We start from the raw sequence: 16662 nt of genomic DNA, 5'->3' as shown, positions 1-16662 counted from the left end.
CGGTGTCGGCATAGCGCGGCCGGAAGTGCAGGCCCCGGAGCGGAGCCGCCATCATGGCCGACAAGATGGACATGTCCCTGGACGATATCATTAAGCTCAACCGGAGCCAGCGAGGGGCTGGCCGGGGCGGTGGCCGGGGCGGCCGGGGCAGGGGTGGCGCCACCCGCGGGGGCGGGCCCGGCCGGGGCGGCGTGGGAGCCGGGCGAGCGGGAGGCGGCGGCCCCGTGCGGAACAGGCCGGTGATGGCCCGGGGCGGCGGCAGGAACCGGCCCGCGCCCTACAGCCGGGTAGGGAGCGCGGCGGGGCGGGTGGGGAACGTGGTCGCTCGACGGGCTTGGCGGCGGGCTGGGGAGCCAGGCCCGGGCCGAGCGTTCGGCGCGGCGGGGCGGGCGGCGGTGGGCTGGGGCGGGGGGACCGCGGAGCGGGGGGCGGGCCCGGCCGGCGGCCCTTTGTCCGCTCCTGGTGGGGGGTGCGGCGTGGCCGGCGGCGGCCTGTGGCCCGCGGTGCCCCGGCGCCAGTCAGCGAGGTCCTGGTTTCGTTGCAGCCGAAGCAGCTCCCCGAGAAGTGGCAGCACGACCTGTTCGACAGTGGCTTCGGGGCGGGGGCCGGCGTGGAGACCGGCGGGAAGCTGCTCGTCTCGAACCTGGACTTCGGTGTCTCAGACGCAGACATCCAGGTAGGGGCTGGGGAGCAGCACCGCTGGGTACGTGGGGGCGGTTCGCCGGGGGTTTCATTCATAGCGTCGGGGTGGGGCACACATGGCGCCCGCGGGAGCTCCGCAGGTCCCGCTGCTTTGTGTGCCCGCAACGGAAGATCCTCGAGTGAATTAGCTCTGCAGGCGTGATGGGTTTGTGCCACCAGTGTCTGTCCTGCAGCGGTTCTGGTCATCCTGAGGGGGCTGCGATTTAGAAAAGCTGCTGTCTTCTGCAGAGCGGCAGCCAATTACATTGTGAGTGACTCTGCCGCAGCGCACGCAGGAAGGTGCTGCTGTTTGTCTGCATCCAGCTGTGACTGGAGAATTTACAGTGAACTGTGTGAACTCTTAGGTCTGCGTAGTTGCAGAAGTTTGTAACTGCACCGTGTGTATACCTATGTGCTCTGCATTTATGGGATCCGCTCTCACAGTATTGTTAAAGTCATGTTCTGCTGAGCATTGAGGTGTTCCTGTGGATGCATCCATTGGTATAGCTGGGAAGATTTATTTGTGGGGGAGAGCTCGTTTGCCTGGTGTTGTGTGAGTGGTTTAGTCACTTAAAGAGTGACCCAGGGAAGGGGGCGAGATGCACCATCACACCTAAGCTGCAGCATCTGTGGTACCTGGTGCATTAAGTCTTCTAGCCAAGTTACTTGTGGTCGTATCCCTTGTTTCAGGGATCCTTGGGTGAGAACCTGCTGGATTCTTTCAGTTGGGTGTACGGTACCATCCGTCTCTGTGGCTGCGCAGGTCGGGAGGGGTTGAGGCACGGTGCTCCCACCTGGCCGTGAGGACATGGTTACGAGTGGGCAGCGAGTTGTGCAGAAATAAACGTTTGCAAATACCAGGTGCGTTCCCACTGAGGGCTCTGCTGGCGTGGTTATGCTGCAAAATGCTTCGTTTTAAATCAGCTTCTGGTCCTTGCCAGGGAAAACCAAACAACTTTTATGCTTTCTTCATTGGTTAATTCATTCCAATTCCTCTACGTGCTGCACTGGCTGCGCCTGGGGAATTGGAAGTGAGCTTTTTCAGGTCACCTAGTTACTGGGTAATATGCTTAAAACCACCTCTTTTCCTCATATAAGTTCAGATTTGGTTTAAATAAGTGTATTTGTTGTAGTCAGGCCCTGATGTTAAAAAAAAAAAAAAAACAAAAAAACACCTCAGTTTAACTAGCTCCTGCACTTTGTGCAGCAGTTGGGATTCACTTTTCCACTGCTGGCTTGGGCTGAGGTATGGACAAAACCTCCACCTATGATTTATTTAGCATCAAAGCTGACCTAATGACTGCACCTATTTGTTACTACCCATCACATAATTTAGTGCTGCCTCAGATGTGGTGATTGCTTTCTTTGTTTCTATGCTAATTGCATCATTAACATGGTACATCGCAGCTTCAGTGGTGTACAGGCAGGAACCAGTGGCTGGAAGGAACTTTGAATGCACGTTGCTCTTGGAGGAGCTGTGCAGCATCTCTCCCTGGGCATTCACTGCTGCTTGGGGGGAACCCATGTCCCCTGCAGGGCCAAGAGAAGCTGGCTCTGGAAAAATGGCTGAGCACCACCTCACCTGTGCTGCGCCCTGTTCCAGAAAGCTTCTATTGAGTGCCATGTAACGTTCACCTCTGCTGAATAAGCACAAGGGAGGAGCTGGCCTGCAGCCCTGCCTGATACACTTCTTGCTTAGGAAGTGGGAGAACATGCATTGTGCTCCATCAGATGCTTGGGGCAGTAGTTCACAGAGACAGCTGCGTGGCAGTCGGGCTTTGCAGCAGATACTGTAGAAGGTGGCCTGTCCCTCTGGGCACTCAGCAGCTCTGGTGTAGGTGTGGAGCTTCTGAGGCATGGGGTATAGCAGAAACTGGCAAAGGCAAGGTGTCCTTGTTGACTTTGCAAATGCAGCACCAGTGAAACAAAATTGATGGCTCCATTGCTGCCTTTTCACTTCCATCCTTTGTGAAGGTAAATGACATACTTCAGTAGAGGACTTTCCTAACCTCAGTTTTTGGGTATATTCCTCATGGGCTGTGTTTTTAAATTGCACCTTGTCTACTGAAGATTTAAAGGACAAAAAATAAAAATGCACAGCACAATGAAACTGTGATCATCTCATGAATCCCTGTGTTCACACAGATCATTTCTCCTCTATGAAGTGGATTAGGGTCTGGATTATTTTTAAATAGTCACCCCATTGACTCAACCTCAACAAAAAGACCCACAGTTTCCCTGGGAAATGAAACAGGTCAGCATCCCTTAAGCCTGCTTCGCTGGCTATGAACGTGCACCATGCAAGTGATGAAGTCCTGCCTGTTTTTGCCACCTGTGGCAACTTTCTGGAACACTTCTGATGGGCTTGTGCTCTCCTCTTTCATCAGTGCTTTTCCTGAGTTGTCAATGATGTTTTGAAAGGCACCTGCAGTTGCTGAGAGTGGCTGTGTATGGGGAGCGGCCAGTGCTGTCTCTTGGCTGTGCACTGTTTGCAGTGCTGATAGATGTGTACGCTCTTCTCCCTCTCTTAGGAGCTCTTTGCAGAGTTTGGGACCTTGAAGAAGGCAGCTGTGCACTATGATAGGTCTGGCCGCAGTCTAGGGACAGCAGACGTGCATTTCGAAAGGAAGGCAGATGCTCTGAAAGCAATGAAGCAGTATAATGGAGTCCCCTTGGATGGTGAGTCCATGTGGCCATGCCCATAACATGCTTTGCTGGCTGGCTGGAGCAGCCCGTGTGCCCATGTCCCCGCGCACAGGCTCACAGGCTGCTCTTCCTCCAGGGCGTCCCATGAACATTCAGCTGGTCACATCACAGATCGACACACAAAGGAGACCAGCACAGAGGTGAGATGCCGTATGGCCATGGGAGTCGCTGTGCCTGGTCGGCGTGGGGTGGGAACATACTGAGCCCCTCTCTGTGCAGGAAGCATGGATCCCTCTCCTGTTCAGCAAACTTCTGCCTCCTGTGTGGGTTAACTGGAACGTGCTAAACCAGTCGCTTTTTAAAAATCACAGTGTAAACAGAGGTGGCATGACCAGAAACCGTGGTGGTTCAGGAGGATTTGGTGGTGGAGGAGGCAACAGGCGAGGTACTCGTGGTGGAAACAGAGGGAGAGGCAGAGGAGCTGGAAGAACTTCCAAACAGCAGCTCTCCGCAGAAGAACTAGATGCACAGCTGGATGCTTACAATGCCAGGGTAAGTGCTGTGTGGGTGCTGTCTGCAGGCTCCCCACAGCGTCTCATTCTGGGAAACACTGGCAGCCTGGAGCCAGCCGGAAAGAGAAAGCATTTTCTCCAGGTCACTGGCATAAAACAGTCTCCCTCTAAAGCTGAGCAGTACCTGGGTCCAGTAGTTGGCTTTACTTTTCAGAACACTTTGTCAACTGCTGTTACTGACAGCCAAGAAACAGCCCCTTCCCCAGCTCCCTGGGGCCAGTGTAGGGCAGGCTGTTTCAGCACCGCAGAGATAATGGGGTGCAGAAAGGGAAAAACAAAGAAAAACCCTGGGGTGCTAGTGGAGGCAAGGCCAGTGACACTGGTGGCAGATACAAGTCCTTACATGTGGAGCCACGCGCATTGTTTGCTGCCTTCAGAAGCAGCTCAGATGTCTCTGCCATGGCCAGATTAAAATTTCAGTAGAGGACCCAGGTCGTGTGTACGCAACAGCAGTGGGGTCTGTGTCATAGGAATAGGATAGAAGGGAGGTGAGAGATGGAAGAAACGGAATGAGCAGAATTTCAGAACAAGATCGCATGGGGAGGGGAAGTGCAGTGGGGCAGTTTGCAGTTGCACCTCTGTGTGCTGTGGGGAGGTCAGCTGTGCCCAGGCTGGCACCAGAACAGGCCGTGGCCCGACGCGCCGTCCCTGGTGGGCAGTGGCTGTGGTCTGTGGCAGTGTGAGGGCTGGCTGGGCGGATGGCGTTGTGGGGTGTGCGGTGACGGCTGCTCTCTCTTCCAGATGGATACCAGCTAAAGCAGCGGGCGCCGTGCGCAGGGAAGGACTCCGATCTCGCTCCACGCTCCCTGGCAGGGGCCGCGGCTGTAGCTACTAATACTGAGGACGGGATTTGTTTTACTTTTACGTTCTGGGATAGGTTTTAAACTCCTGTAAAGGTTTTTTTTAATTCTGAAGCAGACCTGTTTTGTACCGAGTTATTTTTGGGATAAATTTTACTGGTTGACTGTTGGGCCGAGGTGGCTTTTACACCTTTGCCGTAATAAAATAGAACCGTGTCTAGAGCTGTGGACGCCTGCTCCGCGCCGCCCCGCCCTGCCCTGCCCTGCCCGCGCGCGCCTTCCCGCGCCCCGCCCCGCGGCTCTCTGCCCCTCCACCCCCGCTCTACCGTCCGGCCCACCAGCGCGCGCGGGTGCCCCTCGCCAATCAGCGCGCCGCGCCGCCGGCGGAAGTGAGGCGCAGGGCTCTGCCTGGGATAACGGGAAGTGACGGGCGTGTCCCGGAAGTGCGGGGTGCGCGGGCGGCTAGGCGGATCCCGGCGGCGTTGTCACCGCAGCGCGGAGAGCGAACAGGGCCGGTAGGGCGGGGGCAGCGGGCGGCTCGGGGGGGCGCGAAGGCCCGGCGGGGGGAAGGGTTCGGACGGCGGGGCCCGGCCGCGTCGCGGCCGCGGGGTCCCGAGCGGCCTTGCGCGACCTTCTGAGGGCCGGAGGCAGCCGTTGTCCCCGGCGGGGGCCGCAGCGGTGCGGAGCACTCGGGCTTGAGGCCGCAGCTGGGACGAAACACGGGCGGCTGGGGTCGACCCGCGCTCCTCGGAGGAGCCGGGGCTGCTCCGCGCCCGCCCCCGGGTTTCCACCATTGCTCGGGCTGCGGGGGGCGGCAGGAGTGAACGGTGGGCCCTTTTCACTTTCTAGGCGTCGGGAGGTGCGAGCGCTCTCGTTCATCTCGAACAATTTTTCCATAAATAGTTTCTAGTTATGAAATGAGGAACATGGAAGTAACTTCCTCGGGGTCGATTTCCTTCTGTGTCAGAGTAATTAAGGCGCCCGGTTTATCCCCCTTAATGCTGTAGGGTGCATGTTAAAGCAGTTGGGGCAACGTGCGCAGAGACTGCAGCTTGGTTCTTGCAGGAGGTATCAGTTCTTTCCTTCCTTCGCAGCCCTGCTAGAAGGATGGTGATGCTTTCCCTGGCCCCACAGGCTCTTTGCAACAAGTCTAAAAGTTGGAACTTCCTTTTCGTAAGAGAGAAGAACTCCCGGTTACAGAAAGTGGTCAAATGGTCGCCTTGAGGGTTTCGGGACTGGACCAGTGCTTTGTTGCTCTGGATGTCCAAATGTCCTTCCAGTGCAGGTGTTCTTGTCTCGTAACTGCTGAGCAGAGATGGTTTTGTTGTAGTGTTCTGCTATGGGGATGCATGGCAGTATGTACTGATGGGTCACACTTTAGGTGGCACCCACAACTGCAGCACCAGGGTCACCACACAGATGGCAACTGCAGCCAGGCTGTGGTCTCTTCACCCATGTAACTCGTTTGCATCCTGGGTGTAGGACTGCAAGAACTTCTAAAATTTCTGAAGTTAGGAGCATATGAAACTCTGGTCATGCCTTTGTTTGGTTTTGCTCTTGGCGGTTAATGTCTTGTAGGTGAACTGTAGTGAGGGTTATATCACGAGGCCTTCCCCCCCCAAAAAAAAAAAACAAAAAACAAAAAACCACAAAACAAACAAACAAACGAGACCCAGAAAACACCACCAAAACACTCATTTTTTCAAAGTGCCTGAAAGGCAGCAGGCTGTTTTCAGAGTCCGTCCCCAGCGCTGTGAGCAAGTGGCAGGGATCAGGCAAGACAAGAGTTCTCTGGGATGGTGTTACAAAGCATCTGGTGCAGGGGCGTTATCTGGACATCCCCTCAGCTCTGCGTTCCCAGGCAGTGTCAGAGGGCAGCACGTGGCCTAAGGACTGTCAGTCACCAGTTCCTCCTTTGCCGCTGATGTGCCCCCCTCCCCACCGCTGCCCTGGGAACCATCCGAGCCTGGTTTCTCTCTGATTCAGCCTCCCAGGCTGCTGTTGTACATGTGGGGCAACAGCACAGCCTGAGCCGGTTTAAGCACTGCTGGCTCCCCGTCCTTGCAGCGTAGCAGCATTTGTAGCTACATAGTGAACTAGCTACATCAGCGAACTGATCTGGCTGGAAAATAACCCTGCAGAAATGCTTATTAACTGGATCAAATTCCAACAGAGTTTGCTGCGCAGCTGCAGCAGCTTTCCCTTGCGCCATAGGGGAAGAAGGAAGGGTGGGGACCACTCGAATTGGCACTGCTGAGTGTCCACGGCTGCGCTGTGGCCTGAGGGACATCCGAAGCCAATTAGCTCATCAGAAGAGACTGACTAACTGGTTTCACTAGAGACGTGGGATCTTCATCCTGGGGTATGAAGAAGTTGCTGTTTACCGCTGTCTGCCTGAAAAGTTATGTTTCTAGCAGTTTTTCTGTCTGGCGGAAGGTGGGGCTCTTGCATTTACTGCTGCTGGCTCCGCGGTCATGCATGAAAAATACTGAGAAAATCCAGGAGGAACTGCTGACTTGAGGAAGCAGTGAAGACAGCTGAGTGCAAATTCCCAGGCAGCAAGTGATTCGGCCTCCCGCTGTCACCTGCAGGCTGATCTGCAAGGATCTGAGAGGAGCCCCGGGCTGTTTCCCTAGATGTCTCTGCATGGCTGGGGACCCTGCCTTTCCGTTAACTTGCTTTCAGGCAGAGTGTGGGCTCTGCCAGTGATGGCAGAGTTCACAGCAGGTCTGTGCTGTCTCACAGAGCAGCGGGCCTCCCAGGAGCCACGGAGGCACCAGCTCCAGTGTTCTGTGACTCAACTGAGTCTTGAGAGCCAGAGAGGTGCCAGGCAGAGGTGCTGGGCAGGGCACCCAAGTGTCAAAAGGAACTGAAGAGGAATTTCCTTCCAAACAGCTCAGAGCAATGCCTGAGGTCTAAGGTGTTGAGCTCCTGTAAGGAGCCCGGCTGTGGGTCAGCAGTGTAGCGGGAAGGCTTCTGTTAAGGAGCTGAGCCCTTTGGAGGGCTGTGTTGCACGTCCCTGCTCCTCTGCGTCTTGGTGCATGCTTGCTGGAGGTCTCAGCATGGTGCAGATGGAGTATGTGAGGGCAGTTCTCTCCGGCAGTTCACATGCGATCGAGTCCCTTGGCTTTGCTTTGTCTGGCAGTGTGATGGCTGGTTTCTCAAGCACCTGGAAAAGCTCTGGTTTGCTAATCAATCGTGAGCTGAAATACACGCTTCATCTTGAGAAGCCTGAAGGGCAAGGTTGAGGCCCTGGTAAAACTTTTGATGTGATGCGGAACCTCCTTCCTCTCTGGCTGTGTGTTTGGAGCAGGATCCACAGCAATGCGACCTGCGGTGATGAAATGCAGCGCTCTGTGTGGGAGGGGGTGGCCGGCCTCAGCCTGGCCACTGCTGGCTGTGTCACAGGGTGCCTGTCGACCCCCACGGCTGGCTGGGGCGCAGGGACCCACTCACCTCAAGCGCTGCAGCAATGGTTTTGACACAGCCTGGTCAGAGATGTTCTTCTGACTGCTGCTCCTGGGGCAGCCTCTGGGAAGAGGTGAAGTGGTGTTTCACCTGGGCTTCCTTGGAGAGCTGAACCCTGGCATGGCCTGAGTGTCTGGTTGGAACAGTGCATTGTGTTGGTCTGAAGAGCTGTTTTCCATCTTCAGTGAGCTGCCATTGTTTTAGAGATCCTGTAAAGACTGGGGTAGTTCTTGATTAATTTGTGTGGTGGTGTGCATGATTGTTTCTTTTGCTCTGGATCACAGGATTGAGGCTAGAGGCATAGGAACGCAGCCGAGGAGCTGGGAGTTTGGTTTTTTGGTTGGCGGGTTTTTGTTGTGGTTTTTTTTCCCCTGTGCCCTCTATGGCATAGTTGTTGCTAAATAACTGTGGAAGCTGTTACTGTAACAGAGCTGAGGAAGACTGGGTGTTGGTGATGTGGGGGAGGAAACTGTTGCCCCGTCTGTTGCATCTGGAAGTTGGTTGCCAATGAGTGGTAGCTCTATACTTCGCTGAGACCAAACTAATGCATTTCTGAACTGCTCAGGATAGGGTGCCTGGTCCTGGAAATGGGCTGCTATTTCAGCTACTAGAAGTCACAGAATCATGGAGTGGTCAGGGTTGGAAGGGACCTCTGGAGATCATGTAGTCCAACTCCCTGCTAAAGCAGAATTAGTACTGTTTAACGCTAAGGCTGCTCCTGTGCGGAGCGGAGAGATCTTCCAGACTGGACCCTGCTGTTGGGAGTAGCACTGTGGCTGGCACTGCCCTGTTCACCTTGCAGTGCTGATCCTTCACCTTGTGCACAGTGGCTTTGGTGAGCTTTGGTTGTTCGAGGGGAGGCTGCCTGGCAGCCTGTTGCTTGGAGGTGCTGATCAGGCCATTTGTTAGAAGTTTTGTCTGTGCTTGGTCTGAAAACTGGAAAGGGGGGTATGCACACCCATGGATGTTAATGCCGCAGAAAGGGACCTGACACCATTGAGGATATACATGGTTACTGGTGGATTGTCCGCTGTATGTGCATCTGTTTATTATATTCATGCTTTCAAAGCAGGCTCAGTCACAGAGGGTTTGGGAGTCAACAGAAGTCAGTGACTTGGGACTTCAGTTCTTTAATGCTCTCACTGAAAGTCTGTCAATTCCATTTCCTGAAAGCTACAGGTGTCTGAGGAGGAAGGTTCACGAGTTCATCAGCGTAGAGAGAGAACAACCTGTAGTGCTTGGGAGGTGAAATTAGCCTGGAGGTAAGGCACTGCAGTAAGGGGATCAAGCAGTAGAACAAATGTTTGAGTGAGTGTTCAGCGCTCCTGGGAGTCTTCAAGGTTGGAGGCTTTTTCAGGCAGGAGCCCAAAGGAAGTGACTGGGTTTGATATGGAGGTACCAGGGTGAAATCTAGTCAATTGTTCATGTATGACATGAAATTAAATGGCCTTTTGAATACACATTTCCATGATATTCAGCACCAGGATATTGGAGAAGGCTATGCAGAAGGGCCAGCTGTTTGTTATAAAGTGGAGGGGTCAGTACTGGAAGTTGTTGGGAGTTGTAAGTGCGAAGGTACAATGGGAAAGCTTCCCTGCATGGGCACATTCGTGCCATGCAGGGACAAAGCCCTTGTAACAACCCCAAAGTGTCCCCCCTACCTTTGTCTGGTGATAAATCTCAGTCAAGCCTTAGTACCCAGGAATACCACTTACATCCACTGCAAGTACCCTACCCCCAGGACACCCTGGGAGCCTTGCCAGCCTCTCTGGGGAAGCGCTGCCAGCCCAGGCAAGGCAGCAAGTCCATTCTCAGGTTTGAGAGTGGGCAGGGAGTGGGTCCCGCTGGGGACTTGGCAGCAGCTCAGTCTCAGCACTGGCTCCCCGGGAGCTGGGGCCAGCACATTACCCAGGAATGCCGGCAGGTGGGCTGGTCACCAGTTCTCGCTCCTCCTTTCTCTTTTTCTGTCCTCTGCGTATTCACTGACAGGTCTACTGTAGCTTTCTCTTCTGGTGGAGGTGTGCAAAATTTCACTTTCTGTTTCTGTCTCTTTTGCCCTGTTCCCCAACAAATTGTTCATAATATTTATGGCTAAAAGTATTAGTGGACCCCGGGTGACACCTCCACTGTTCTGCTCTTACAGCCGTTGCCAGGCTCAAACTGGCCATGGAGCCGGACTGGCTCTGGCATCTGCAGAATTGACCTTGCGTCACTGGAAAACGTGCTCTGTAAACTGTGTGTGATTAATGTCAGCGCTGAGGTCTTTCCCAGTCTGGGTAGAAATGGAATAACTGAATGGTGTGCTATCATGTCAGTTAAACACAGGCTTAATTATGATCTACAAGAACCTAAAACTTCTGCTACAGGGTATACTAAGTGAGCTAACCACCATCCGTTCTTTTCGTCTTTGAGCTAAGTGCATTGTGTGTGTTTTGTTGTATTTGTAGCAAATGTTGTTGTTCTTGATTTATTTGGATAGTAGATGCCAGAGCAGAGAACGCAGTTCTGCAGTTGGTTGTGAATCGTGGGTGCTAGCACAGAGCTCCAGGTGAGAATATTGAACAGGATGCAGGAATGCCAGATAATGACAGAAACACCTGGATCCACCAGCTGATCATTTGTGAAAGATTCTGCTTGTACAAAAAGCCTTTCAAAAGTGGTTGCTGAAAGAGGGTTTTGAGTCTTAAGAGAGTCCAAGTTGATACGTGCCATAGGATGACCCTTAGAACAGCACACCCTGTGAAACATCAGGAATTACTGAGGATGTTGTTGGCTTTTATGGAGGTTTTTAGTGGGGTGTTGGCATCATCTGTCACCAGCCTCAGTGTGCAGCTGGATGTTTCCTGGTTAGTCTTGGACAGCTGAGCCAAACTCCGTGCATGTTTAATCCATTATCTGTTTCACTGTCCGTGTGTGATACAGATCTTTGAAAAGGACTAAGTGTGAGATCAGCTGAGCCAGGTGTCTCATTCCTTCTCCTTCAAGGCACCAGAGCAGATTGATCTGAATGTGTTACTGCAAGCTCCAGATTGCAGCAGGGGCTCCTGGCTTTTGTGCCCCAGCCTATTCTTAGTTAGAATTGTACGTTGGAAGAGCAGAGCTGAGTTGAGTTTATTCTGGGCTCAGGTTTATTATGAGTGAAAGCTTCCCCTGGTTGATCTTGTGGGGGAGGGTGTTTTTTCTGGGCTTGGGGTGTAACCTGTTCCGGCTTATGAGTAAAGCAGTGAGGCTGAATTTTTCCTCCCCCCTCTTGCATGGCCCTCCATGGGCTGAATAAGAGACCTGGCCTACTGGAGCAGTCTGCAGGGGCTGCGGGCCCTAGGCAGCATTGTGTCCCCTCAAGGCCCCCCAAGGACAGCCCATGAAGGGCCCAAGTGAGAGAGGGAGCCCATGGGAGTCATGGCAGAGCACTTCAGGGGAAGCCTGGTTGGTACTGATGTGCTGCGCTGTGGGAAGAAGCCTGCAGAGAGAGATTGTATTGGGGCTGAAGTATATTCAGCACACATTTCCGTGGAGTAGGTAGGTGCAGTTATACTTCTCCTCCCCACTTCAGTATAACTCGCGTGTGTGAGGATGGCGGAGCAGGAGCCGACAGCAGAGCAGCTGGCCCAGATTGCCGCTGAGAATGAGGAGGATGAACACTCCATCAACTATAAGCCACCTGCCCAGAAGAGCATCCAGGAGATCCAGGAGCTGGACAAGGATGATGAGAGCCTGCGCAAGTACAAGGAGGCGCTGCTCGGTGCCGTCACTGTGACTGCCGGTGAGCCCTAGGATGTGACTGTGCCTTGCTCAAGCCAGAGCTCCACTGGTCACCCCCAGCCTCGCCCCTGCTCCCACGTGGGAGCTTTTCTCCTCCCAGCTTTTTGTCCTTGGGCAGGAGCACAGTCAGGAGCATAAAGGCATGTGTCATTGCTCCCCCCACCCCACCCCCGATCTCTGGCCCTTGGAGTAAGGTGCAGGGACAGAGGGGTGGCACTCTGCCTTCAGAAGGGGATGCTCCTGGGGAGATTGTGGGCTGGGCCTAACACAGCAGGGAGCCCAGACCTTCACGGAGGGGTGGTGTTCTCACTGCTTTTCTTGCTTTTCAAGAAGTGCCCTGGAAGGAAAAGGAGTTGTGTTGGTTGGTGTTAGGGGTGGGTGCTGAACAGCCTTTTCGCTTGTCTTTTAGATCCCAACGCTCCAAATGTGGTGGTGACCAAACTGACTTTGGTCTGTGCTACTGCTCCTGGCCCTCTGGAGCTGGACCTGACAGGTGAGCTAGGAAAGAGCTCTAGCCCTTCTCCCAGATCAAAGCTGGCTCAGTATGGAGCCTGGCAAAAGGCCCCACAGGAGCGTGGTGGGCAAGCCCTCCTGTGTCAGAAATGCCCCTGTGCTGGATGCAGAGTGAGGCGCTTGGGTCCCTGGAGGGTTCTGTACTCTCAGCCCAGCAGCTCTGTCTCAGCACCCCTGTCACAGCAGAGACCTTTCCTTGCTGGCCCTAGCTCTGTAGAGGTGTGAGCTGCTGGGCCGGGCAGCCAGCTGTCCTCAAGCCTGCGCAACGGTGCTGATGGCAGCTTCGCCATGGTGACACCCTCAGAGCAAACATCTATGAAGGAACATTCTTGAATTAACTGCATTGCTGCACTGCAGTGTCATTTCACAGGGCAGTGCTCGCCTGCCTTGGGTAGCATGGGCAGTGCAGCAAGGAGGGTCCTGTCATGCAAAAATGAAAGGATGAGCTGCGTGCTGTCCGGGCAGTAAGGGTCGTCCCCTGCTACTGCAGATACTGCCTGATCACCTCTTGCAACTTACATTTTTCCCCCAGAGCAATACAAAGGAACTCTGAACAACCCTCTCCCTTCTTTTTAGGTGACCTGGAGAGCTACAAGAAGCAAGCATTTGTGCTGAAGGAGGGTGTGGAATACCGAATAAAAATCTCCTTTAGGGTAAGAATTCAGATCTGAAAACTGAAGAACGAGTGGAATGCCAGGCTGCAGCAATCCCAGCATTGGGAATACCTGAGCCCTGAAAAGTGGTGTGGTGGTGGACATTGTCTCCTGCTGTGGGTGGGGTGGGCAGTGTGTCTAGGAGATGCCTGCTACAGTCCTTGCTTGTGTCTCCGCAGGTTAACAGGGAGATTGTGTCAGGGTTGAAGTACATTCAGCACACGTTCCGGAAAGGTGTGAAAAGTAAGTGCTTCTCTGTGACACGGGTACTGCGCTGTGTGAGGGCTTTCTGCTCCTTCCACTGTGGTGCCCCCACAGTCCACCATGGGAGGAGTCAGTCCTCAGGCATCCCTGTGCTGCCAAGCCTGCAGCGATCTGTAGAGGCTTCTGGGTCTGCTGTGGGGTGGCAGCCTGTGGTGCCGACTGCACCTGCACCTCCGGGCTGAACACGTAATCCCCACCAGAGCGCGGTGGTGAACAGGCCGCTGCTGACAGTGGTGCTAAGGTGGGGGGACCGTTCCCCACAGGAGGAGTGAACAGTTCCTGGAGCAAATGGAGCTGTTAATGTGGGTGACGTTTTTGTTCTCACAGCTCCTCTGTGGGTTGTTGTAACAGTTACAGACCTTTCATTTGCTTTATCCTTGCCCCAAGTGCAGGGGAGGCTCTTACACAGCCTCCATACACCTCTTTTTCTCCTTGTAGTTGACAAGACTGAATACATGGTTGGGAGCTATGGCCCCCGAGCAGAGGAGTATGAGTTTCTGACCCCCATGGAAGAAGCCCCTAAGGGCATGCTGGCGCGGGGCAGCTACAACATCAAATCCAAGTTCACAGATGATGATAAGACTGACCACCTGTCCTGGGAGTGGAACCTGACCATCAAGAAGGATTGGAAGGACTAGCCCTTCCCAAGGCCAAACCCCAGAGAGCGTGAATCAGACAGTGGCTACCGTAGAAATCCCCCCCTGTACCAAAGTGCTGACATTGGAACCCTCTTACCTTTCACCCCCCATTATAATTTGACCAGAGAGCTCAGTTGTGTAATGTGTCCCCTCCCCAGAGAATTGCTGAGTGCATTGACCAAACCGTGCTGTCTGCATCTGGTCTCCAGCTGCCCGCCCCAGGGCCGTGCCAGGATGCCCTCCCAACGCAGAGGTGGGAGCGCTTGCTCCCGCCCCAGGCCCTTTGCTGCTTCTCACCTTCCTTTTCTCTGGCAGGTGCTGAAGGGGAGAGACTCCTGTGTTGTGCGTGGGGTCCTGTGCTTGGCTTTTCTGTGCACAGCTCAGGGTAGCTACTGTCTCCAAGTAGCTGAAGAACTTTGATGCCAGGCAGCTATTGAATCTGTTTGTTGGCTAAAATCATGTCTGGCCTGCCTCTCTCCCACCCAGTCAGTGTCCTGGGAGTACTGGCAGCTTCATTTGTGGATGTTCCCTGTAACCATGATGCCTTAATGTGTAACACGTATCCTCTAGGGAGGGGGCCCTGCCCTTGTTACACTTTTTAAATGCCACCCACCCTCCCCGTTTGTTGGCATGGCACTCATCTTGGTCACACCCCTCATGGGTTATTAGGAAAGATTCACAACTTCCCGCTTTGCTGCTGGTCCGTTCTTCACCCGAGACAGGATGTCTCCAGAGGGAAGGGTGGTGTGACATCCCAGGTGATGCCTGGCCACCCTTCCCGGTGTCCAGGGAGCTGGCCTGGCAGGACCTTGGCCCCCTTTGCATAGGGCTCCGAACTCTCTGGCAGCCTCAGCACCTCTGAGGAAAAGAAGGGGCTGCAAGGCAGGTGGGTGCAGTAGTCACCAGTGTTGCCATCACTTCACACTTCTTATTGCAGCCAACGTAGCTGCAAAGCACTGAAATTCCAGGACAGCACCTGCCCTCCTGGCTGTTTTGGGCTGAGGATGGACTAGTCTGTTTCTGCAGCTGCTCTCCTGAGGCAATCAACAAAGAGCTTGCAATGGACAAGTATTCAGAAGCGATTAATGCCTTATGTATCTGTTCTGCCTTTAAAATCTGTGCCTGGCCTGTCAGTATTTATTGCCTTGACACTCGACTCCCCCTGCCCCGCTGTGCCCATCGCAGACCCCCGCAGCATGCCAGCCTGCCAGCCAGGGCTGCACTGACACGGCCCTCAGGGCAAAGGAGCCCTTGGGGCCCGTCAGCCCCTGAGGGCTGGGCAGGCATGTTCCAGCTCCGCAGCCCTCTTATCTGGATCCTACCACATTGAGGTCATATTAGAACTGGGACCAAGTACATGTGGCTTTCTTGTAGCTACGTCTTTGCCTCTAACTCTCCCTTGCCCTGCCCCTAGAGAGGTTTTTGTTAATTTGATTTGGTGCATATTGTCTGTAAATCCTAGACCCGGGTTAACAGGTTTGGAATCATCGTCTGCTTCTCCTTTTATGACAGTTAAATAAAAACTTCGAACTGACCATCCACTCTCTGTTCTGGTTCTGTTCTGGAAATTCCTGGCTCTGGGTCTTTGGCAGGAAGCAGCAGAACGTCTGTTCCACAGGGAATTTCTGCCAGCAGCTGGGGTGGGAGAAGAGCAGAATCACTGGGCTTGCAGAGCTGTGGAACGGGGTATCTGGGGCAGCCTGTGCCACAGAAGAGGTAAGAGCCCCCTGTCGCTGTGTTTGTCTTCAGGACCTATCCCTCGCTGTTCACGCTGTTGCATTCCATGCAACTACGAGGGAACAGAAGGGTGTGGGGCAGTGAAGACAGTGGGTCTCTGAGCCTTGGCCTGCCTGTGTCGCACCTGCTTCAGCTGCAAGCGCAAAGTGGAATTCCTGTGCATCCAGAGGAATGAGGGAGGCGACTGGAGGGGAACAGTATCCAAGAGAGGCAATGTGCGATAAGAGCCTGCAGATGTTTACAGCGTCAGGCATGTTTGTGTTAAGGGTAAGAACAACGTAGCTGGGAAAAGCTTTTACAGAACATACCGCACTAGAGAAGCTGTGGAGGAGATGGCTTGGGTGCTCCTGATCTAAAATACTCATGACAGTAATGGAGAATTCTGAACACCAGAGGGAACCTACGGAGCCAACAGCACAGGCCCCCTTTCTTCTCAGTCCCAGGAAAGTTGCTGCACGTCCTAGGTGCCACTGCTAAAGTAAAGGACACAACTCAGAAACTGCAAGAAAGTGCAAGGGCTGGGATGAAGCCCCCTCAGCCGGGCAGGAGCCACCAGCACACCCGGGCAAGGAGCAGGCGTGTGGCCTGCTGTGAGCTGTGCCCAGTTGCCTGCCCGCACGGCCCTCCCTGTGGCATGGACACAAGGGCAGCACGAAAGCAGGAGCCCGGGGCAGGCGTCACCCTCTGTCATTTCAGTTAGAGTAAGCCCAGATGTGCCGATAAGTGAACAAAGGCTCTCCTTGTGCTGGCCCCCAACAGCCGCTCTGAGGGCAGTGGCTGTCAGAGTGAGATCCCGTCTGATGCAACTGCCAGCTCTTTGGCAAGTCTTTCCAAACACTGCATACAGTGCTTCTGTTAGATCGTTTGTGTGATAGTGGGATGCCTTGGGAGGGGTACGCAGGACAGCTGAGACCTGCTGTAACTCCAA

At 54.2% G+C, this 16662-nt stretch overlaps 2 protein-coding genes across 2 annotated transcripts; both read left to right on the top strand.

The window, feature by feature from the left end:
- Positions 1–4: 4 nt before the first annotated feature.
- On the top strand, positions 5–4921 carry ALYREF (Aly/REF export factor). Its single transcript, XM_080373884.1, has 6 exons — positions 5–287; positions 545–676; positions 3213–3360; positions 3464–3527; positions 3699–3879; positions 4641–4921. Exons 1-6 carry the CDS (start codon positions 54–56, stop codon positions 4653–4655), a joined length of 774 nt encoding a protein of 257 aa, XP_080230010.1. The 5' UTR covers positions 5–53; the 3' UTR covers positions 4656–4921.
- Positions 4922–5063: 142 nt separating this feature from the next.
- On the top strand, positions 5064–15532 carry ARHGDIA (Rho GDP dissociation inhibitor alpha). Its single transcript, XM_080373888.1, has 6 exons — positions 5064–5214; positions 11721–11930; positions 12339–12422; positions 13019–13095; positions 13275–13338; positions 13798–15532. Exons 2-6 carry the CDS (start codon positions 11741–11743, stop codon positions 13995–13997), a joined length of 615 nt encoding a protein of 204 aa, XP_080230014.1. The 5' UTR covers positions 5064–5214; positions 11721–11740; the 3' UTR covers positions 13998–15532.
- The last annotated feature ends 1130 nt before the right edge of the window (positions 15533–16662 follow it).

This window comes from Falco punctatus, assembly GCF_963210335.1.
Source record: "Falco punctatus genome assembly, chromosome: 1".
Lineage (NCBI taxonomy): Eukaryota > Metazoa > Chordata > Aves > Falconiformes > Falconidae > Falco > Falco punctatus.
Note: the sequence above shows the minus strand (reverse complement) of the source record. Positions and strands in the feature narration are given on the sequence as shown.

Bases quoted from the DNA above. Each gene is read 5' to 3' on its own strand.
- ALYREF (XM_080373884.1), top strand. From the start codon at position 54: ATGGCCGACAAGATGGACATGTCCCTGGACGATATCATTAAGCTCAAC. The intron at 288-544 runs GTAGGGAGCGCG...GTTTCGTTGCAG, and splicing joins GGCCCGCGCCCTACAGCCGG to CCGAAGCAGCTCCCCGAGAA. The intron at 677-3,212 runs GTAGGGGCTGGG...TCCCTCTCTTAG, and splicing joins TCTCAGACGCAGACATCCAG to GAGCTCTTTGCAGAGTTTGG.
- ARHGDIA (XM_080373888.1), top strand. From the start codon at position 11,741: ATGGCGGAGCAGGAGCCGACAGCAGAGCAGCTGGCCCAGATTGCCGCT. The intron at 12,423-13,018 runs GTGAGCTAGGAA...CCTTCTTTTTAG, and splicing joins TCTGGAGCTGGACCTGACAG to GTGACCTGGAGAGCTACAAG. The intron at 13,096-13,274 runs GTAAGAATTCAG...GTGTCTCCGCAG, and splicing joins GAATAAAAATCTCCTTTAGG to GTTAACAGGGAGATTGTGTC.